We start from the raw sequence: 19,077 nt of genomic DNA on the forward strand, positions 1-19,077 counted from the left end.
TCCAAAAAAATAAAACCTGTTTTTAGTACACAGAAGGGCCATGGTCGGCCCAGAGTTTGCTGAGCCCTTGACTGGGTTTAGTTTACACGTGTGTGAAGAGGAAGACTTCTTCCCAGTGGTGGCGTCCACTTGATGGTCATCCCGAGAGAAGGACAGACTCCCAGCAGAGAGCCTCTGTGTAACACCAAGTCATCCGCGGAGGCCTGCACTGTGTGAACGGCTGTTCTTCACAATCTTTCCCCTAGTGGTTTTAGCATCTTCTGTGACTGAATTTTATCATTCCGCCATGCATACGTTCAAACCCTATATTAGGGTGACTATATTAGGAGAGACGTAATTAAGGTTAAGTGCAAACATAAGAATCAAGCCTTGGGCTGGAGACTGAGCTCAGTGGAGCAGCACCTGCCTCTCAAGCACAAGGTCCTGAGTTAGATCCCTGGTAACTGGGTACCGGGCGGCGCAGGGGTGGGGGATCAAGCCTTGATCTGGTAGGATTAGGGTACCTATAAGAAGAGATATCAGAAGCTTGGCATGGTGATACACGCCTGTAACTGCAGCACTCGGGAGGCCAAGGCAAGAGGATCATCCGAGTTTGAGGCCAGCCTGGGCTACACAGTGACCTGAAGGCCAACATGAACTACATAGTCAGACCCTGTCTCAATCCGCCCCCCAAAAAGAGACAACAGAGAGTTTGCTCTTTCTCTGCTCCACATGAGGACTGAGAGAAAAGGCGGCCGAAAACCCTCACCAGAAAGCAACCTTGCCGGGCCTTGATCTGGGACTTCTGGTTTCCACGCTTATAAGAAAATGCATTCATGTTGTCTGTGGTACTTTGTCAAAGCAGCCCAAGATGACTAGGATGGCACCACTACATCATTGCTGGAAACTTTTTAAATCAATGATTTTAAAATTTTATTTTATTTTATTTTTTGGTAGTGATGGTGGTAGTGCTGGGGATCAAACCCAAGAACTCACACTTGCTAGGTGAGTACTCCCACTCTGGTGCTGCACCCACAGCCCAAAATCAGGGGCTTGATTGAGATTATGAGACAGTTTTCCTAGTTCTCAAATTCTCTCTCTCTCTCTCTCTCTCTCTCTCTCTCTCTTTCTCTCTCCAACAGATACTTTTTATTGGTACCAGGGATTGAACCCCAGACCTCACATTGCAAGGCAGGTTGTGGAGCCTTTGAGCTAAATCACCAGCCCAAATCAAGAACCAACATGACATATTTCACTATTCGCTCTCTTCTCTTGGCCTGGAGGCCTCCACTCTTTTGCAGTGTGCACACATCCAGCCCACGGTTCTCTCCAAAGAAGAGCTTTCCCTCATCATCTAGGAATGGGCTACAGGTCTGCCAAAACAAGCAAGACAGATGCTTAACTCTCTAGGAGAAGGTATTTTATTTTTTCTTTGGAAATGGGATTCTAGAATGCGTTTCTGAACTAAGGATAAGACAATGAGGGGGAAAGACGGAAGGTGCAGGAGAGGGGACGGTGGAAGTTGTGAAGTCCTGGAAGGCGACAGATGCAATGGGAAAGCAGGAGAAGAGATGGAAATTGGAGGGTTGAAGCAAGGGTGTGAACTGGCCGCATGGGCAGGGATACAGGCCAGCTTACTGAGAAACCCAACAGCGGGACCTGGTTGGTATTCTTCAGAGGCTGGAAGTCTGTGGCCTGTGTGCATTACAGGCACTTTCCCTTCCTCCCTTGGAGAAGGTGGGTGCTTGGATTCTTGCAGGCCTGAGCTTCCCCAGCAAGCACACTGGAGGCGCAGGGAGCCAGGTCAGTGTAGGGTCTTTGCAGATAGGGACTATAGGAACTGACAAGAGAATCAGTGAAATGCAAATGAAAGCAGAAGTGAAAGCTGGAGAGGGATGACTATGTGGGAGCTAGGCTTTTGATTTTGGCACTGGTTTTTGACAATGGTTTAAAGGAACATGTGCAGGGTGTGTGATCTTATGCCTGTAATCTCAGCACCTGGGAGGCTGAGGCAGGAGGATCGCTGTGAATTCAAGGCTAACCTGGGCTACATAGGCCAGTCTACAAGTGAGATCTTTTTTCAAACAAAGAACTAACTAAATAAATAAAAAGCTTAAAATAAAGGAACATGTGAGCACAGGCTCTATACGGAAGGAAGATAGGTCAGAGTGGGCAGTTTCAGCAGGACCCTCCTGTGGCCTCTTTGCCCTGTGCTCAATCCAGTGCTACATAAGACCCATGCTTCCTAGCTGAGCATCAGGGTCACCGAGCAGTGACTCAAAGGTTTGAGGTTTGGTGAGACGAATGAGTGAATTAATGAGTGACCTCGACACCTCGATTGCAGTGGCGCACACCTGTGATATCCCAGCTACTCAGGAAGCTAAGGCAGGAGGATCATAACTTTAAGGCCAGCCTGGGCAAGTTAGCAAGATGCTGTCTCAAAATGTTAAATGGGGCTAGAGATGTATTCCAGTGCTAGTGTTTGCCTAGCATGTGTGAAGGCCTGGGTTTGATCCCCAGTACGATTGAAAAAAAAAAAAAAGCAAACACTTGTATGACATTTACTGTGGCAAACAGTCCCAGAGCTCACTGATTTCTCCTAAGATTTCTGTGAGATGAAGTTTACTATTATTCCCATTTTACAGATGAGGAAAATGAAGTACAGGAAGATGAATAAAAGGTCACTGAGCTAGGAAGATGCAGAATTGCTCTAAAACCAGGCAGTCTGGGCCCCAAATCTGTATCCCTAACCATGATGATTCTAAAGGGGTAAATAACAACCTACCGTCTGCCTGTCCCTAACCTGCATGGGGACTCCTGAGGTCAGAGCCCTGATCTCACCAAGACAATAAGCAAAGAGCAGGGAAATAGACAATTACAGATTGTGGTGGCAAGGAGGAAGGAGGAAAGCTGAGAGCTGAGGCCGTGAAGGGCGGCCCACCTGTGATGAGAAGGCCAGGGAGGCCTCTCTGAGGAGATGGTGTTTCAAGTAAAGGAGGGAAAGGAGCCAGGACTGTGACAGCAAGGAGAAGAGGGGACAGCACACAAGAAGGCCCTGCGGGCAAAAATGCAATGTATTGTAGGAACTAAAAAGGGGTTGCAGTGTGGTCAAAGAGGAAGATGGCCCAAGATGGGACTGGAGGTGGCAAAGGCCAGACACACAGGACCTGGGAGACCATGACAAAGCCTTTGGATTTGATTGTTCTTTGTAAGTAAGTATGGAACTATATTATTTTTTCAAGTGAAATGAAAAGCAAGCTATTGGAAGGATATAAGCAAAGAGATAATATGGTCTGGCATGTATTTTATTTTGTTGTTTGCTTTTTTGAGATAGGACCTCACTATGTAGCCCAGGCTGGTCTCGAGCTCACAGCGATCCTCCTGCCTCAGCCTCCCGAGTGCTGGGATTACAGGTGTGTGCCCCCAAGCCCGGCATGGCATGTATTTCAGAGTAGACACACACACCTATATTCCCAGCCCCCTAGGAGGCTGGAGCAGGAAGATAGCAAATTCCAGCCCAGCCTGGCCAATTAGCAACTTGGTGAGACACTGTCTCCTTATTAGAAGGACTGGGGATATAGCTCAAGGCAAAGGCCCTGGGTTCAATCCCCAGAACCGCGGAAGAAAAAAAAAATGCAATTTTATTCTTACATTTATTTGATTATTTGGTAACTGATTCTTGAATTTCTCCACTTATTCTTACATTCAAGAATTTATTTGTTTGGTCAGGCTTTTATTTGTTCCTTTACTGTCTTATTTACTTTCCTTGTCACTGGGACAAAATACCTGACATTCGCAAACTATGGAGAAGAGGTTTATTTTGGCTCACATTTCAGTCTGTGGTCTGCAGGGTCCTGAGAAGAAGCTGCAGAGTGGAGGAAAATCTTCTCATTTTATGAGAGCCAGGAAGCAGAGAGAGAAGGGAGGAGCTGGGGAAGCAGATGTACCCTTCCGGTCACACTCAGGTGACCAGCTTCCTCTGACCAGGCCCCACCTCCTAACAGCAGGTTGGCCCTACCACCTCCACAACCCAATTGCGTTCCCCAAGCCCTGCCTCTGACATGCTCTGAGGGGACATTTCAGTTCATTCCCCTGTTCCCCGCCTTATGATCCATGCCTTTTTTTTTTAAAGGACACTATCTCTCTAAATTGCTAAATTGCCTAGATTGGGTTTGCACTTGAGATTATCCTGTCTCTGCCTCCCAGGGTGCTGGAATTATGAGCATGTGCCACCACACCTGGCTGATTCACACACACAGACTGCTGTTCTGCTAGGCCCTGTGTGGGCACTAAAGGTATGGACAAAAGCCAGAAGCAAACCTTGCCCTTGAGGAAAGCATTCCTCACGCCCACCCCTGGAGTCAGTGGCACTCCCGGTGGAAGTTGCTGAGCACCTGCAAGGAGGTGGGTGGCCATCAAGAAAGGCATCCTGGGAAGATGCTTGTGAACTAGGACTTGAAGAGTGACAGGGCAAACCTGATAGATTGGAGGGTCCCCCAAGAGCAGGAACAAGTCTCTTTTATCATCTCTGTGCTCTCCAAGACTGGCACCTGACTGGCAATGATCAATGATTGTCTGTTAATTGATATGTAGACCAATGGCCAGCCAGGGGGCGCTTCTCAACAACGGCAAGGCAACGATGAGGCCAACTTCCAAAGTCCCTGTGCCTCTGCTGGCTCTCCTGCTTCCTCCTCATCCTTCCTCCCATTTTCCTGAGAGAAAGGCATCCTCATCTGCATCCCAACCGCCCTCTGTCACACCACAGTCCCTCTGGGGCACACACACATACCCCTGCCCATGCACAGAAACAACACCTGCCCACAGAATGTATCCCAGCTGTTGACTCCAAAACCAAGGGCATCATGTCATTGTCTGCCATCAGCTGCCCTCACCCCAACACACACGCGCACGCACACATACACGCGCTCGCGCACACACATTCTCCACCAGAGTACTCTTCTTCTTACTCCTTCTCCTCCCCAGACAGGAGAGATTTTCCTGGTCCTTGGTTTAAGGCTAAAGAAGTAAAGGGGTGAGGGCACAGAACCCCAGGTTGGGTAGGGGTCAGGGGATTCCTACTAGGCAAGGCTGAACCCTGAATAGGATGATGTTCAGTTTTTCTATAAATTGGGTGTGTGGCTGTGGCCAAGGGCAGATTTCTATGAAAAGCAGTTTCCTAAGGTCAGGGTCTCCCCGTCTCCACCTCATATAGCCCTGCACCCTCAGTACCCAGCCACTGAGGAAAGACAGGCAAGGCATGGCGACAGGATCCGTGGTGGCTCCGATGACAGCTGCCTGAGAATTTAGGCAAGGCCAGTACTGATCTAGACCTCGGGTTTTCCCATCCGGCAAAGGAGTGGGTGGGGTGGGCAGCCCAGTGATAGAGAAAGCCCCTCCTCAATTCCATTGCAGTGATTCTAAATGAGCAGGTGCTTCTAGGCGTAAGAAGCCTGCCCCTTCCAGGATCTGGGGAAGAAGCTGGGGGGGAGCCGACCCCGGTAACCCCCGGAAGGAGGGAAGTGGGGGCGGGCGGCCCGGGATCTGGGGTCCCCTCCCGGCTGTGGGCAGCTGGCTTGGGGCTGGGGCGTGACTGCGAATTCTCCCCGCCGCCGCGCCGCGCCACCGCAAGAAGAGAAGTCCTAGGCGGCTTCCTCCTCCCTGCCCGGAGGGGGCGGCAGGCAGAGGCGGGCCAGCACCCCAGTTCTCCCCCACATCGTCGGCACTTGTAGCTGCCGGGAGCCGGGGCTCAACCCCTAGCTCGGGTGAAGCGAGCTCCTCTCCGACCAGGTAGGCGGCCGCGACAGGTGGCGCTGGGAAGGGCAGAGGGTGCTCTGCCCCCGCCCCGCCCCGGCCCTGCAGAGTGGGCCGGAGAGCAAGCCTGAACTCGGGAGACCGAGGAAGGTTATGCCAGGGGACCCCAGCCTAAGGGGCTAAGGAGGAAAACAGAAGATCTGGAAAGTGCGACTGAAAGAAGTCGGCAAACAGGCCGAAAGTACAAGGAGGAAAGCCGTCTAAAGGGAACCCAAAAAAGGTCTGATGGGGAAAACCGAGAGACCTCTAGAATGAGGTTGGTAGAATTGAGAAGCAGGCTGAGAGAGTGAAGGAAAGGACTAAGGGGCTCTCCAAAGCAGTTTGGGGGAGAAACTGGGCGCAGCTTGAGAGAGAGAAATAAATAGGAAGAAGCTGAGGGGCCTGGCAGAGGGGCTAGGCAGGGTTTCTGGGAAGATCAGGTGCGGGAGTTTTCAGGAAGGGGGTCTTGAAGAACTGCTTCTGGAGAGTGGGTCACAGTTCCAGGAGTCTGCAGAGCCCCCGATCCTGAATAGGCAGAAGTTGGGCTGAATCCTGGCGCCAGCAGGGAGGAGGAGTCGGCCGCCTCAGACCCCAGATCTCCTCGATTCTCTCCTGCGGTATTGGGCGAGCTCCGGACTGCGGGGGACTCCTTCCAGGCGCTGGAGGCGTGGGTCCCAGCTTCCTGGGGAAGTCTCCGCGCCCTAAGGCGTGGGTCCCAGCTTCCTGGGGAAGTCTCCGCCCTCAGCAGGGATGGCCCTCCCTGGGTCCCCCTCCCCGCCCGCCCGCCCGCAGTGGCAAGGTCCGCGGTCCCCTTGGGATCCTGGAATTGCTGGCCGCCCAGACGGAAATCCTGTCTTTGACCGCGAATGCCTGGAGGGGACGTCTCCATGGCAACGAGAGGGTGGGGAGGCCAGCTGCTCTGGGCCTCTAAGTACTCGGTGCTGGCAATCCCCTTTGGTCCCCGACTTCGCCCCCATTTTGGGTGTGTGCGATGCCCAACCGAACTGCCAGTAGAGAGCGATACTGGATATTCAGTGATCTTGGGGTAGCAGATCTGCGGTCTTAGTTCCTTAGCAAGACTGGGCCCTCAATTGCATGCTGTGTGACTGCAGGCAAGTTACCAGGCTTCTCTGGGTCTGTAGAAATTATCCCTCCTCCATGTCAATCACGTGCAGAAAGCAGTTTTGCAAAAGAGGTTAGTGATTATCACTGACCCAAGGAACCTGTCCTTCACCTTCTCAAAATATTGAGGGGGACTAGGAAGACTGGATCTCACTGACAGAGTCTCCAAGGACCAGCATGCAGCTGGCATTTAACAAGGAAATATCCGTGGAGACTCCACACTAGGGAGATGAGCAGGATTGAGCTGTGTCCTCCACCTCCACGGTACCACCCTCAGGCGTGTAATCTCTCAGGCACCTGGGAGCCTTTAGCATCCTTCCATCTGCAGTGGAAATGTGAGAGCAGAGCTCTGTTCCTGTATCGCAGATGGGAAGGTGGAAGTTTGTGGGTCAGTGGCTAGGGTCCCCAGTCCAAGGGATCTCATCTTGATGTGGCAGAGGAGGTAGCCGGAGCTGAGGTCTGAGTCTGCAGCTCATCCCTGCTCAAACTCAGGTGGCCCTCAGCGGGGATGAAGGGAGGAAGGGTGGGCTTCACAACCAGCTCCTGCTCCCCAGAGTGTAGAGCGTGAAGGTGTGAGCGAGGGTGTGAGAGTGTTTGTGAGTGAGTAAGCCTGCGCCTGTGAGCTTATGTGTGGGTGTCCCAGTGTTCTCTGCAGTTGCTTGGGGCTGATGGCAGCAAGACAAATGGCTAGACCTTGGCGGGCTGGCTAGAGGACCCCAGAGCTGGGGAAGGAAGCAGGAAACCAAAGCCCTTTCCACACAAAGTGGGGTTGACTGGCTTGAGGTGGGAGAATGTTCTTACAGGACCCTGTGGCAGGGGCTTCCCTCTGCTACACTGTGGACTCTATTCCCCTAGCTCCTTGGGGGTCACTTGTGTCCTCCTCCCAAACTCCAAGCCAAGTAGACATAAAGACCCCCAGTTTAGAGGCTAGCTGGCAGGGGCGGTGGGGGCGTTCAGCAAAAAACCACTTTTCTACTCAGCTCCCCTGAGCTGATACCCTCAGGACCATGTGGCTGGAAGACCTAAGGGGTCAGAGACGGCTCCCGCTCCCACACATCCTCCCTTGGCCATCAGACCCGCCAAGTCTGATGAGTCGTGTCTTAGCCTCAGGTGTCCATGGTGGAGTGGATCTGGAGGCCTCAAGAAGTGATGGTGTGAGATGGAAGAGGGTGTCTGAGAGGTGTGGCCCCTGGGAGGGAGATGGGGCTCAGTGGGAGGTCTGTGAATGAGAGTGGAAGCCCCCAGTCAGGGCCCAGGTCAGCCCCTGCCTGGCACTGAGCCCTGAGGAGAAGCCGGAACTTTCTCAGCCCAGTGGTTTCCTGCTGCCGCCTAAAGTCCCAGTTCCCTTTGGTGAAAGCCCCAGGCCTCCTGGGCAAGCCCGGTCCTCTGCCTAGCCTGGGAACTTCTCTTCTTCTCAACTCTGCCCAACCCTGCACCCCTGCTCACCTACCCCCTGCCTTTTAGGGTCATCCTCAAAGGGAAAGAAGGGAAGGAAGGTTTACTGAGCAGCTACTGTATACCTAATGTTTTCTGGGCCTTTGATTTGAGGCTCAGGAACAACTCCATGTGGTAAAGATTTGTATTCCTTTGTTTTCTGGTTTTTGTTTCCTTGAACCAGAGCCTTCACCTTGAGCTATGTCCCCAGCCCTTTAAATTTTTTAAAACTTTGAAACAGGGTCTTACTTAGCACTAAGCTGCCCAGGCTGGGCTTTAATTTGTTATCCTCCTGCCTTAGCCTCCCAGAGTATTGGGGTTACAGGTAGGTAGCACCACACCTGGCTCTTATATTCCTATTTTATAGGAAAGAAATGGCAGGGTTTGGGAAGAGCAGGACATCTTGTGTTTACCCCAAAACCTTGACATGGCTGTGAGAAGTATGACCCTCAAGGAAAGATGGGCAAGTCCAGTGCTGTGGTGTACACTTGTAATTCCAGCTACTCAAGAGGCAGGATGATTATAAGTTCAAGGCCAGCCTGGGCAACTCAGGGATACTCTGTCGCAAAATAATATTTAAAGGGACTGGGGATATAGTTCAGTGGTAGAGTACTCATGGGTTCAATCCCTCCTCAAAAAAAAAAAAAAGAAAGAAAGAAGAGAAAGAAAGTAAAAGGAGCCAGGCATGGTGGCAAGTACCTGTAATCCCAGCACTCGGGAGGCTGAGGCAGGAGGATCACTGTGAGTTCAAGACCAGCCTGGGCTACATAGTGAGTTCCAGGTTAGTCTCAACTACGTAGTGAGACCCTGTCTCAAAAAACCAGAATAAGTAAATAAATAAAGTAAAAGGAAGGGAAAGGAAAAAGAAAACAAAAAAACCTGATGGGCCTGGGGTTCCTGTGTCTAGGAGTAAGGGTGAGTGAGAGGCAGGGTGCCCAGCTGCCATGTAAGAGCGGTGATGTGTTCGGCTAGCCAGCAGCTGGGCTGGAGAATGACATTCCCCAGTCAGCGCCAGCATGATCCTGCTCAGGCTCTGGAGAACACAGAACTCTGGATCCAAATTAATAGTCCCAGCACTGACTCTCCTACCTGGCTGTGTGACTTGGGCGAGCTCCCCCCGCACAAGAGGCAGATGTACTGAGTGTCCCTGGGGGCCGTGCTACTCTGCTGCTTGTGGTTCTCAGCCTCACTCGGTCACTGCACACTGGCAAGCGCATCATCTCATCAAGCCCTCCTAGCTCCTCTGCACAAATGATGCAGACAAGACATTCACCTGAGGCTGCAGCACTCCTAAAGAACGGAGCCAGGAGGACCACGCCAGGAGGACCACGCGGGCAGATGCTGGGGAGGAGGAGCACTTGGTCCAGAGGTGGAGCTCAGCTCTGACACCCATAACCTAATTTTGACCCCAGTGGGGCTCTGGGAGCTCGTTTCTGTCAGCCAGATGTTCAAGAGACATGTTCAGAGCTGGGAGTGCAGCAGAGTGGTAGAGTGTGTGCTTAGCATGCACAAAGCATTGGGTTCAATCCCCAGAACCAAAGCGGAGGAGGGGAGAAAGAGACATATCATAAACTGACTCAAGCCTCTGCAGTGCCCAGAATGTTCATGGTCACTCTGGGTTGCCCCCTTTCTGGTGTTAGCAGCCAGCCAAGTTCAGTGCTTCCAAAAAAAAAAAAGATCCCTTTCTCTCTCTGGGCCATAACTAGGATTTAGAGCATGTAGCACAGGGCCTGGAACACAGCGGGCACTCATAAAGGGACCTGCGTTATTGCTTCTGCCAGGACTGCAAAACAGAAGAGTGCTGAAGGTGGGCTTGGGAGCCAAATTGATTAGCGCTGTATTTTAGTTTTTCTTACTCAAAAGACAATCTTGGGCAAGTGACTTAATATCCCTGGGCCTCAGGTTATTTTCATCGGTAAAAGAAGGGTTAAAAATGAAACCTACCTTGGGCTAGTGCTGTAGCTTAGTAGCAGAACACTTGGTTAACATGTGCAAGCCCCTGGGTTCAGTCATAAGCACTGAAAAAGAAAGAAGAAGAAGAGAAAAGAAAGCCTACCTCATAAGGTCACAGAATGAGATCATGCATAGGAATTGCTTGGCTCAGGGCCAGCCACTGCATAAATGTTTAATAAATTAGCACATTTTTCCTAATAGCTATTGCCACCCAGACTTCTAGGAAGTCCAATTACTCCCCATAGAGCTGGTGGCACGTGGTTGGGATCAGAGCAAGGGGAGGGCAAAGAAAGATGCCTAAGCAGAGAGGACCCAGCCTGTGGCCACCCCCTCACTTTGGTTTTCTCTTGGTCTGTTTAGTTCTCTGCCTCTCACCTCTTCTCTTCCTTGCTGCCTTTCTCTTTTTCTGCTTCTGCCTTTCTGTCGCTCTTCGTCTTTCCCTTGCGTTTCTGTCTCCACTTGTCTCTTTGTCTTTCTGCAAATGATGGGCTGGAGCCAGCTGGCACTGGCTCCGAGCTGATTCTGTGCATCCGTCCCTGGCCTGGCCTTCAGGAAGTCACTCTGGTAGCTTTAAATCAGTGATGGTGGAACTATTTACACTACAGAAATCAACAAATGTTAGAAATCAGGGCTCTGTGTTTTTTTATTTTTCCTGAAACTCAGAACACACCACACTGTTTCTCTTTGTCTCTGTCTCTTCCTTTGGTCTCTATTTTTAGGTCTCTGCATTTCTGTCTCTTCGTCTCTCTGTCTCTCAGTCTCTGCCTGCTTGTGTGTCTTCTCTCTTTTGCTGTCTCTTCCTAGCTCTTTGTCTCCTGAGAAGAAACCGCATGAGCATGGTCACATGCAGTGTGGCACCTCAGTGCCTTGGGTTGTGCTGATGACAGACCCCGCGTTCCACATCCCGAGTCCCTCAGCATACTCGTCCCAGAGGCCAGGCCCAGGTGGGCCCTCAAGCCTGGGGGTAATAAAGCCCTGGCAGCTGCCCACCTCTGCCTGCCAACCACACCGTCAGCCCTGTTAAAGGCCTGCAGAATCCGGGGTTCCCCTTGGGCTGATACAGATACGTTGTGGCAATGTGCGTGTGGATATTATTGGAGGTGGCAGTGTTGTACCTCTGCGTGCATCCCAGAGTTGTATAAATCTGTGTCCTCTGTGGAGGAGCTCTGTGCTGGGCTGTCTCGAGGGAAAGGCTGTGTATATCCGTGTGTCCCTATGGGGGCTCTGCATTTGCTGGTGTTTTGGGGACTGGCTGCGACTGCCCTTGTCCTACAGGCAAGGGAGAGAGAAGTGGTTGAGAGCTCAGGTCTAAGAGCCAAAGGAAGGAGACATCATCTGTGTGGCCCTGGACAACTCTCTGTGCTTCAGTAACTTCATCTATAATAATACTTTAAATCATAGGGTTGTCGTGAGGATAAAATGAGGTGGGATAGGTAAAGTGCTTAAGGCAGAAGCAGGCGCATAGTAAATGCTGTAAACTTCACTGAGTGTGTGTGAGTGTGTGTGTGTGTGTATGTGTGTGAAGACCATGTCTGGGGCCTGCGTGGAGCTTGGTGCACTGCCTGAGGTGTGTGTTTGTCTTCCTGCGAAAAGACCTTCATTCTCACCCTGTAACCCTTGCTTTCACATTTCCCCATCTTTTCTTTCACCTTCCTGAAACTTCTGGCTGGGCCCTGGCCACCCCACCCCCTTCATTCTTTCCCCCTTCCCCTTAATCAGCCTTCAGTGTCCTAGGCTCTTTCTGACGCAGTGGCCTCACCCCGAGGAAAGGGTCCCAGGGCAAAGACTTCATCGGGGGACTATTTCATGGCAGGCCTCTCACCAAAGCCTGCCTCCCAGCTTTCTGCAAGGGTGTTACCCTGCACACCACAGGAGACACAGTGCCCGTGAAGGGTGACAGGCAGGCGGGGCTGGGCCAGAGGTCAGGACTATTTACCCACAGCCGACCTGCTGGATCCAGGAAAGCTTCCTGGAAGAGGTAAGTGGTCCTGGTAGGAAGGGCAGGACCTAGAGAGAAAAGGAAGAGGGTATTGGGAAGGGACTGTGGGCCAAGAAGGCAAGTCAGAGGTCCCTTTCCCTAGGATTTTCAGGACCTTCTAAGGGAATCAGAGTTCACCAGGTTGAACTCACCCTACAGCATCTTAGGAAACCAAGCCCTGTCCCCAGCCAGTTCCTCTCTGAATGTTGCAATGGCCGAGTTTCTGGCTAGGGGAGGAGGGGTGGGAAGCCCTTGCTCAATAACTTGCCTGCCATGTTGCTCGGAGGACACAGATGACAGTGAAGGTTTGGCTTAGCAGAGGAGTTCCCCAAAGGACCTTGGTGGCCCCAGCTTCTGACCTCATCCTTTCCTGATGCAGGAACGGGAGTGCAGCTCTGGAGGTTAGTGTTCACTTTCATTCTGGCACCAGAGGTGACCCAGGGGCTGTGGGGCTTGCCCAGCCCAGGCTGGGAGCCGAGGCAGGGTTCCAGGATGGTTTGATTTCAGGATGCAGTGACTAGGGCCTATGAGGGAGCTGAGCAGGGATTGACAGAAATCCAGTTAGAGTGGAGTCTAAATTTTAAAATATGCATGTCTGAGTATACAAGTGTTAACTTGAAGGGCAGTATACACATGTATATGGTACTTTTTTATTCTGGTACTGGGGATTGAACCCAGGGCCTTTGCACTGAGCTACATCATTAGTCCTTTTTTAATTTTTAATTTTGAGACAAGATCTGGCTATGTTGCTATATTGTCCAGGCTGAGCTCAAATTTGCAGTCTTCCTGCCCAAGCCTCCCAGTGTGCTGGGCTTGGAGGTGTGTACCACCACACCTCGCTGGGCTCCCCGCTTTTCTTTTCTTTCTTTCTTTTTTTTTTTGAGACACAGTATCCCTATATTGCCCAAGGTGGTTTTGAACTCCCCAGTGACCCTCCTGCCTCAGCTTCACAATTGCTGGGACCACAGGCACTTGCCACAACATCAGCTTGTGTGTGTACTTTTGTGCATCCGAGTTTGGGCTCACTGGAGAGCTGTGCTGGTGTGTGGTAGTGTTGGCAAACACACTCATACAAGCACGTGCTGTGAGGGCTGTGTGCCTGTGTGCTGGTGTGTGTGCTCATTTGTTGGTGTCAGGTGGGTGTGAGTGTGAGTGTGAGAGAGCTGGTGTGGGTGGTGTGTCCTTTGTGAGGGTGGATGGGTAAGTACGCCCGGAGCGATAGGAAAGAAAATGAAGGCAGAAGTTGTGCTGGGGCAGAGCCCAGGCCTTCTGGCTTCCTGAAGAGAGCGGGAGCTGGGCAGCTGGCTGGCAGGAACACTGGCAGGGCCTTCATCTTTCATGTCCTTCTGTCTCACCCTCAGGTCTCCTGCCCCTTCCAAGGACCATGCTGCAGCCCTGCTGACCCAGGAGTAGGAGCCTGAGGGGTAAGTGGGGCTGGGGGGGTACTCAGGCTTTCAGGGTCAGGAAACAGAGTGGGGGTGGCCTTCCTGGGCCCCACAGCGCCTAGCAGCCCCCTCCTCCTGCCAGGGCCCTGTTGCTAGGTAACGGATGGGGGAGCCAGAATGAGGCAGCTTGAGAGGCCGGAGGCTGGACCCACGACAGGAAACATCCTTGATCCCCCTCCGTGGGGAATCTCCAGGTGCAGGCACACAGCACACACACACACACACACACACACACACACTCTCTCTCTCTCTCTCTCTCTGTGCACAAACAGGGACATACACATACGCACAGACCCACATGTGTTCACAGCAAGCAGGCACAAATGCTTCCACACAGAGCTACATACACAGGCACAGACACACAGACCAGAGAAACCTACTCACACAGACCTGTGTGCACAGAGGCACACCACAGGCACACTCTTACAGGAACATACACACACACACACACACACTTGTAAAGATGTGTATACACATAGCCGAACAAATGTACGGCAATTTACAAATGTTCCTGTACCAAGAAACCTGCACACACACATTCTTCAAGAGCTGTACCTGCACACACACGCACAAAAGTCCTTAGAGACACATGAAGACATACGAGCACAAGGATCCTGAAGGAGTCACAAAAACACAACATATCAAAGAAGTGGGGGACAAAAATATATAAATCAACACAGCAACATCCTGATACAGAAAACTAATCCCAGAAAGCTGGGTGTGGTAGCACACACCCTTGGGAGACTGAGGCAGGACGATTGTGTTCTAGGCCAACATAACAAAACAAGACCCTGTCTCCAAAAAACTAACACTAACATGGTGGCACATGCCCAGTGCTTGGGAGGCTGAGACAGGAGGATCGCCAGGAGTTTGCGGCCAAAGCCAGGCATGGTGGCACATGCCCAGTGCTTGGGAGGCTGAGACAGGAGGATCGCCAGGAGTTTGCGGCCAGGCTGGGCTACATAGTGAATTCAAGGCCAGCCTGAAGTATGTAGTGAGATCCTGTCTCCAAAAAGAAGAAGGAGAGGAAGGAAAAGAAAGGAAAACCAGGCCCAGCGATGTAGACTTGAGTAGAGAGAAAGACAAGATAGGAAGACACATACCCTCTCCACACACAACAGAGGCATCTGAGAGATAAAGCAAAGGGTGGGTCAGGTATTTAGCTCAGGGTTCTGCTGCCTGCTTTGAAAGCACAAGGTCCTGAGTTCAATCCCTGGTACCAAAAAATAAAATAAAATAAAAAGGGTGGTCCTGTCCACCTTTGTCTCTCACTAGCCCTTACCCATCCACCCTCACAAAGAACACACCACCCACATCAGCTTTCACAGTCATACCCCCGACACCAACACCCGTGTGTGTGTGTGTGTGTGTGTGTGTGTGTGCACGCGCATGCCTGTGTGCACTTGGTGGGGACCCTGAGTGAGGCATGTCCCCGTTCCACAGCAGGGTGCCTGGCATGGGCTGTGTGTTCTGCAAGAAGTTGGAGCCGGGGTCCAAGGAGGATGTTGACCTGGAAGAGAAATTCAGGAGCCATGGGGCTGCAGATCACTATGGCCCTGACCCCACTCAGTCCTGGCCCGCATCCTCCTTTGCCCAGATCCCCAACTACAACAACTTCTCCCCTCAGCCCACCAGCCCCGCCTTCCTCGATGGCACTATCAGGGACATCTCAGGTGAGTCCGGAGGGCTGGAGGCAGGTGCTGCCTGGGGCCTGGAGGCAACTCATGAAGAAGAGGAGAGCTGGACTTGTCTCCAGAAGCCTCCAGACTGATGTGGGAGACACGGCCTGGCTCTTGAGCTCAGGCAGGCCAAGAGAATGTGCACAGCCCTACCCTGGAATCCAAGTCTGAGGGGTTCTCTGAAAGGGGGACCCTGATGACAGATACAGGTAGTAAAGAGAAGTCCTTTGGCCTCTTGGGTGCCATGCCACTGCCCATGACAGAAGTCTTGGTGGAGAAGAGTTTGAGTAGGCAACTCAGGGACTCCCCAGGGTGAGAAGGGCATGAAACTGTGTGTCCTAGACCCATGGGGGCTCAAGATGTGAGGCTCAAACCAGAAATCCAGTGGACTCCACAGGTCTTTGGGTACTGGGGTACTGCAGCAGTGGGGAGGCTCAGTGTCTGGCTGGGGAACAGGACTCTAGGGGTGCAACCCTCCTCTGCCCCATTCTATGTCCTACTCTGATGAGCACCCTTGACTCTTCAGGGACTGGGGTGACCTTGTTCACCGCCCTATATGACTATGAGGCCCGGACAGAGGATGACCTTACCTTCACCAAGGGTGAGAAGTTCCACATCCTGAACAATACGTAAGTGACTAGGCCACCTTGCTCAGGGCATGGTCTTGGGTTGGGAGCAGGAACCAGAGAGGAGTCCCACCTGGTCCTATCTGCAGAAAGCTCCAGCCTACTCAGTGGTTCTGTAAGGTTCTCAATTCAAGCCCTGGTACCAAAAGAAAGAAAAAAGAAAAGAAAAGAAAGGAAGAAAGAAAGAGAAGAAAGCTCCAGCCTATTTGGTAAAAATCCTCAGTCAGGGCTAGAGGTATAGCTCCATGGTAGAGTGCTTGGCTGGCACCTATCCCCAGCACCTCAAAAAAACAAAAACAAAGAGAAAGCCAGGTGTGGTGGCACATGCTTGTAATCCCAGCTCCTTGAAAGTTCAAGGCCAACCTAGGCAACTTAGTGAGAGTCTGTCTCAAAATAAATTAAAAAAGAAAAAAGAAAAGGGAGGCTAAGGATATAGCTCAGTGGGAGAGCATTTACCTTGTATACACAGAGTCCTGGATTCAATTGCCAGCACTGTCAAAAACAAGACTAAAGAAGGCCAGGGATTTAGCTCAGTGGGTTCCACCGCCTGCCTCGAAAGCACAAGGTCCTGAGTTCAACCCCTGGTAACAAAACTAAACTAAACTAAATTAACCTAAAGAAAAATATACTGGATAATTGCTGGTAGCATGAAGAATTATGGGCACAGATAGAACAACAAACATGGTCTCCAGAAAAGAGGTGATCAGAGAAGTTTTCCAGGAGAAGGTGGTTTTTTTAACCTGAGACAGAAAAGAAGAGGTGAGAAAAGAGGACAAGAGAATGAAAATAAATAATGCCTTCTGGAATCCACCAAGTGGTTCAGTCTAGGTGGATCATAAAGAATGAGATGCAGCCGGGGATTTGGCTCAGTGGTTCCACCTCCTGCCTCGCAAGCAGAAGGGCCCAAGTTGGATCATCAGTACAAAAACAAAACAAAACAAAACAAAAATTTGAATCATTGGGCATGGTGGTGCACGCCTATTATCCCAGCACTCAGGAGGCTGAGGCAGGAGGATCACTGTGAGTTAGAGACCAACCTCGGCTACACAGTGAGTTCCAGGTCAGTCTGAACTATATCATGGGACCCTATTTCAAAAAACCAAAAAAAAAAAAAAAAAAAAGGGGGAGAGAGATGAGGCCTGGGGATGGAGCTCAGGGATACAGCACCTGCCTAGCATATGCAAGGCCCTGGGGTTGGTCCCCAGCACCAAAGTGGATGTGTGCATGAGCTGCAGAAGAAGAGTAGAAGCTGGAGAGGTGGGTGGAGTAGGATCTGTACAGCTTTTTAAACCATGCTGAGGTGTCTGGATTTTATCTAGGAGGAAATATGTAGCTCTTGGGGGGTTTTCAGTGGGGAAGTGACCTAGTCAGAGTCTGCTATATCCCTAAACCCCAGCTCAGCTGGAGAGCAAGGAGAAGCAGCCAGGAGGTCCAAAAGTCCCCAAATTAATTCCGTCTTCAAGAGAAAGCTCTCCTGGGCAGCTGAAGAGTTTGGGGGCTGAGTAGACAAAACTCCCCTACAGGCAACACCAGAGGTAAAGGGGTTGGCAAGGCCAGTCTCTGACCATTCCTCTGTGTGGCCCTGCCAAGTTCCAGGGTGTCCCAGGGACTGGAGCTCCCACTGACCACCCCCCTCTTGTGCCTACAGTGAAGGTGACTGGTGGGAAGCTCGGTCCCTCAGCTCTGGACAGACCGGCTACGTTCCCAGCAACTACGTGGCCCCTGTGGACTCCATCCAAGCCGAAGAGTGAGTGGGTAGCTGGACAAGGCTGACCGTATGGACAGGGCCTTGGGGCCCAGACTCTGAGGCCACCTCTTAGATAAGTTATTGCTGCACTCTGAGCCTGCCTCCTTGGCTAGGAATTTTTAGGGCCATTGAGGAAATCAAAGATAATGATGCTAATAACGGTAGGTAGTATTTCCATAGCAGGTACTAAGTTCCAGAGTGCTTTCTATGAATTAACAGTTAGAAATGATTGCTGTCCTATTTCACAAATGAGGAAGCTGAGACACAGAGAGAGTAAATATCCTGCCCAAGTTCAGATGGCTGGTAAGTGGTAGAGGTGAGGTATGAACCCAGGTATTCTGGCTGCATTTGGTGGGCATTGTACACCTTGCCCCGCCAGTGACAACAACAATGGATGACCTTAAAAAATGGTAAAGTTAGGTTGGGAGGTGTAGCTCAGTGGTAGAGCATTTGCCTACCATCCCTGAGGCCCTCAACACCATAAAACAAAACTGCAAAGTGGAAATTGCGGAGGTAGCTCAGGAGTTAAATGAGTGCTTATGATTAAAAACCATGTTTCAGGGGCTGGGGATTTAGCTCAGTGGTTCAGCCGCCTGCCTTGTAAGTGCAAGGTCCCGAGTTCGATCCCCAGTTCAACACAAAAAAACAAAAACTATGTTTAGCCAGACATAGTGGTGCACACCTGTAATCCCAGAACTCAGGAGGCTGAGGTAGGAGGATGGATGTGAGCTCGAGGGCAGCCTGTGTTACATAATGAACTCAGCAAGAGCCTAAACTACAGAGCAAGACCCTGTCTCAAAAAACAAAACGAAAAACAACTATGCTTACTTAAAAATTTATTACAGTTACAGACATTTCAGTGAACCCCCTTTGAAGTGCTCCCCACTGTTTCAGACACACTTCCCACCTTTCTTGCCTCTTTCTGAAGCAGCTCTAGAAATCTTTCCCGAATATCTTTTTGTGGCTCCCTCCATATCCCGAATCAATGTGAAACATTTACAGCAGTTTTTGTCAGGAGAAACAAAAATACTATGGTGTGTACTCATCCATCTTATTCACTGGCTCTGGCACTGTGTGGACTTTTGGCTCTTGCCCAAGTCAAAATGGCCATGGAAGACCAACATCTTGAATGGATTCGGGACACTGAGGCAGCCACGACAGCGCAACTAAAGACACTCCTGAAAGGGGGCTTCCAAAAATCCTTCAGTAAGTGGTAAAAATGATGGGATAAGTGTGCTGGATGTGATGAGGAGTATTCTGAGGGGGATTAATAGAATGAATCTTTCACTGTGAGATTTTTTTTTTTTTTTTTTTTTTTTTTGTT

General features: G+C 51.0%; 1 protein-coding gene across 3 annotated transcripts in view; it reads left to right on the forward strand.

The window, feature by feature from the left end:
- Window positions 1-5,575: 5,575 nt before the first annotated feature.
- Window positions 5,576-19,077, forward strand: part of Fgr (FGR proto-oncogene, Src family tyrosine kinase) — a 22,717-nt gene continuing 9,215 nt past the window's right edge. The window contains exons 1-5 of one of the 3 annotated variants that reach the window (XM_010632627.3): window positions 5,576-5,766; window positions 13,618-13,680; window positions 15,145-15,374; window positions 15,907-16,009; window positions 17,655-17,753. In XM_010632627.3, the coding sequence (XP_010630929.1) occupies window positions 15,158-15,374; window positions 15,907-16,009; window positions 17,655-17,753 (419 nt within the window). In that variant the 5' untranslated portion in view covers window positions 5,576-5,766; window positions 13,618-13,680; window positions 15,145-15,157. Of the gene's footprint in view, window positions 5,767-12,435; window positions 12,658-13,617; window positions 13,681-15,144; window positions 15,375-15,906; window positions 16,010-17,654; window positions 17,754-19,077 lie in introns of those variants that run through there. The other 2 variants (XM_033767581.1, XM_033767580.1) reach the window with 2 other exon arrangements.

The sequence above is a fragment of the Fukomys damarensis genome, unplaced genomic scaffold (genome assembly GCF_012274545.1).
Source record: "Fukomys damarensis isolate Sample0158 unplaced genomic scaffold, DMR_v1.0_HiC HiC_scaffold_23, whole genome shotgun sequence".
NCBI classification, from domain to species: Eukaryota; Metazoa; Chordata; class Mammalia; order Rodentia; family Bathyergidae; genus Fukomys; species Fukomys damarensis.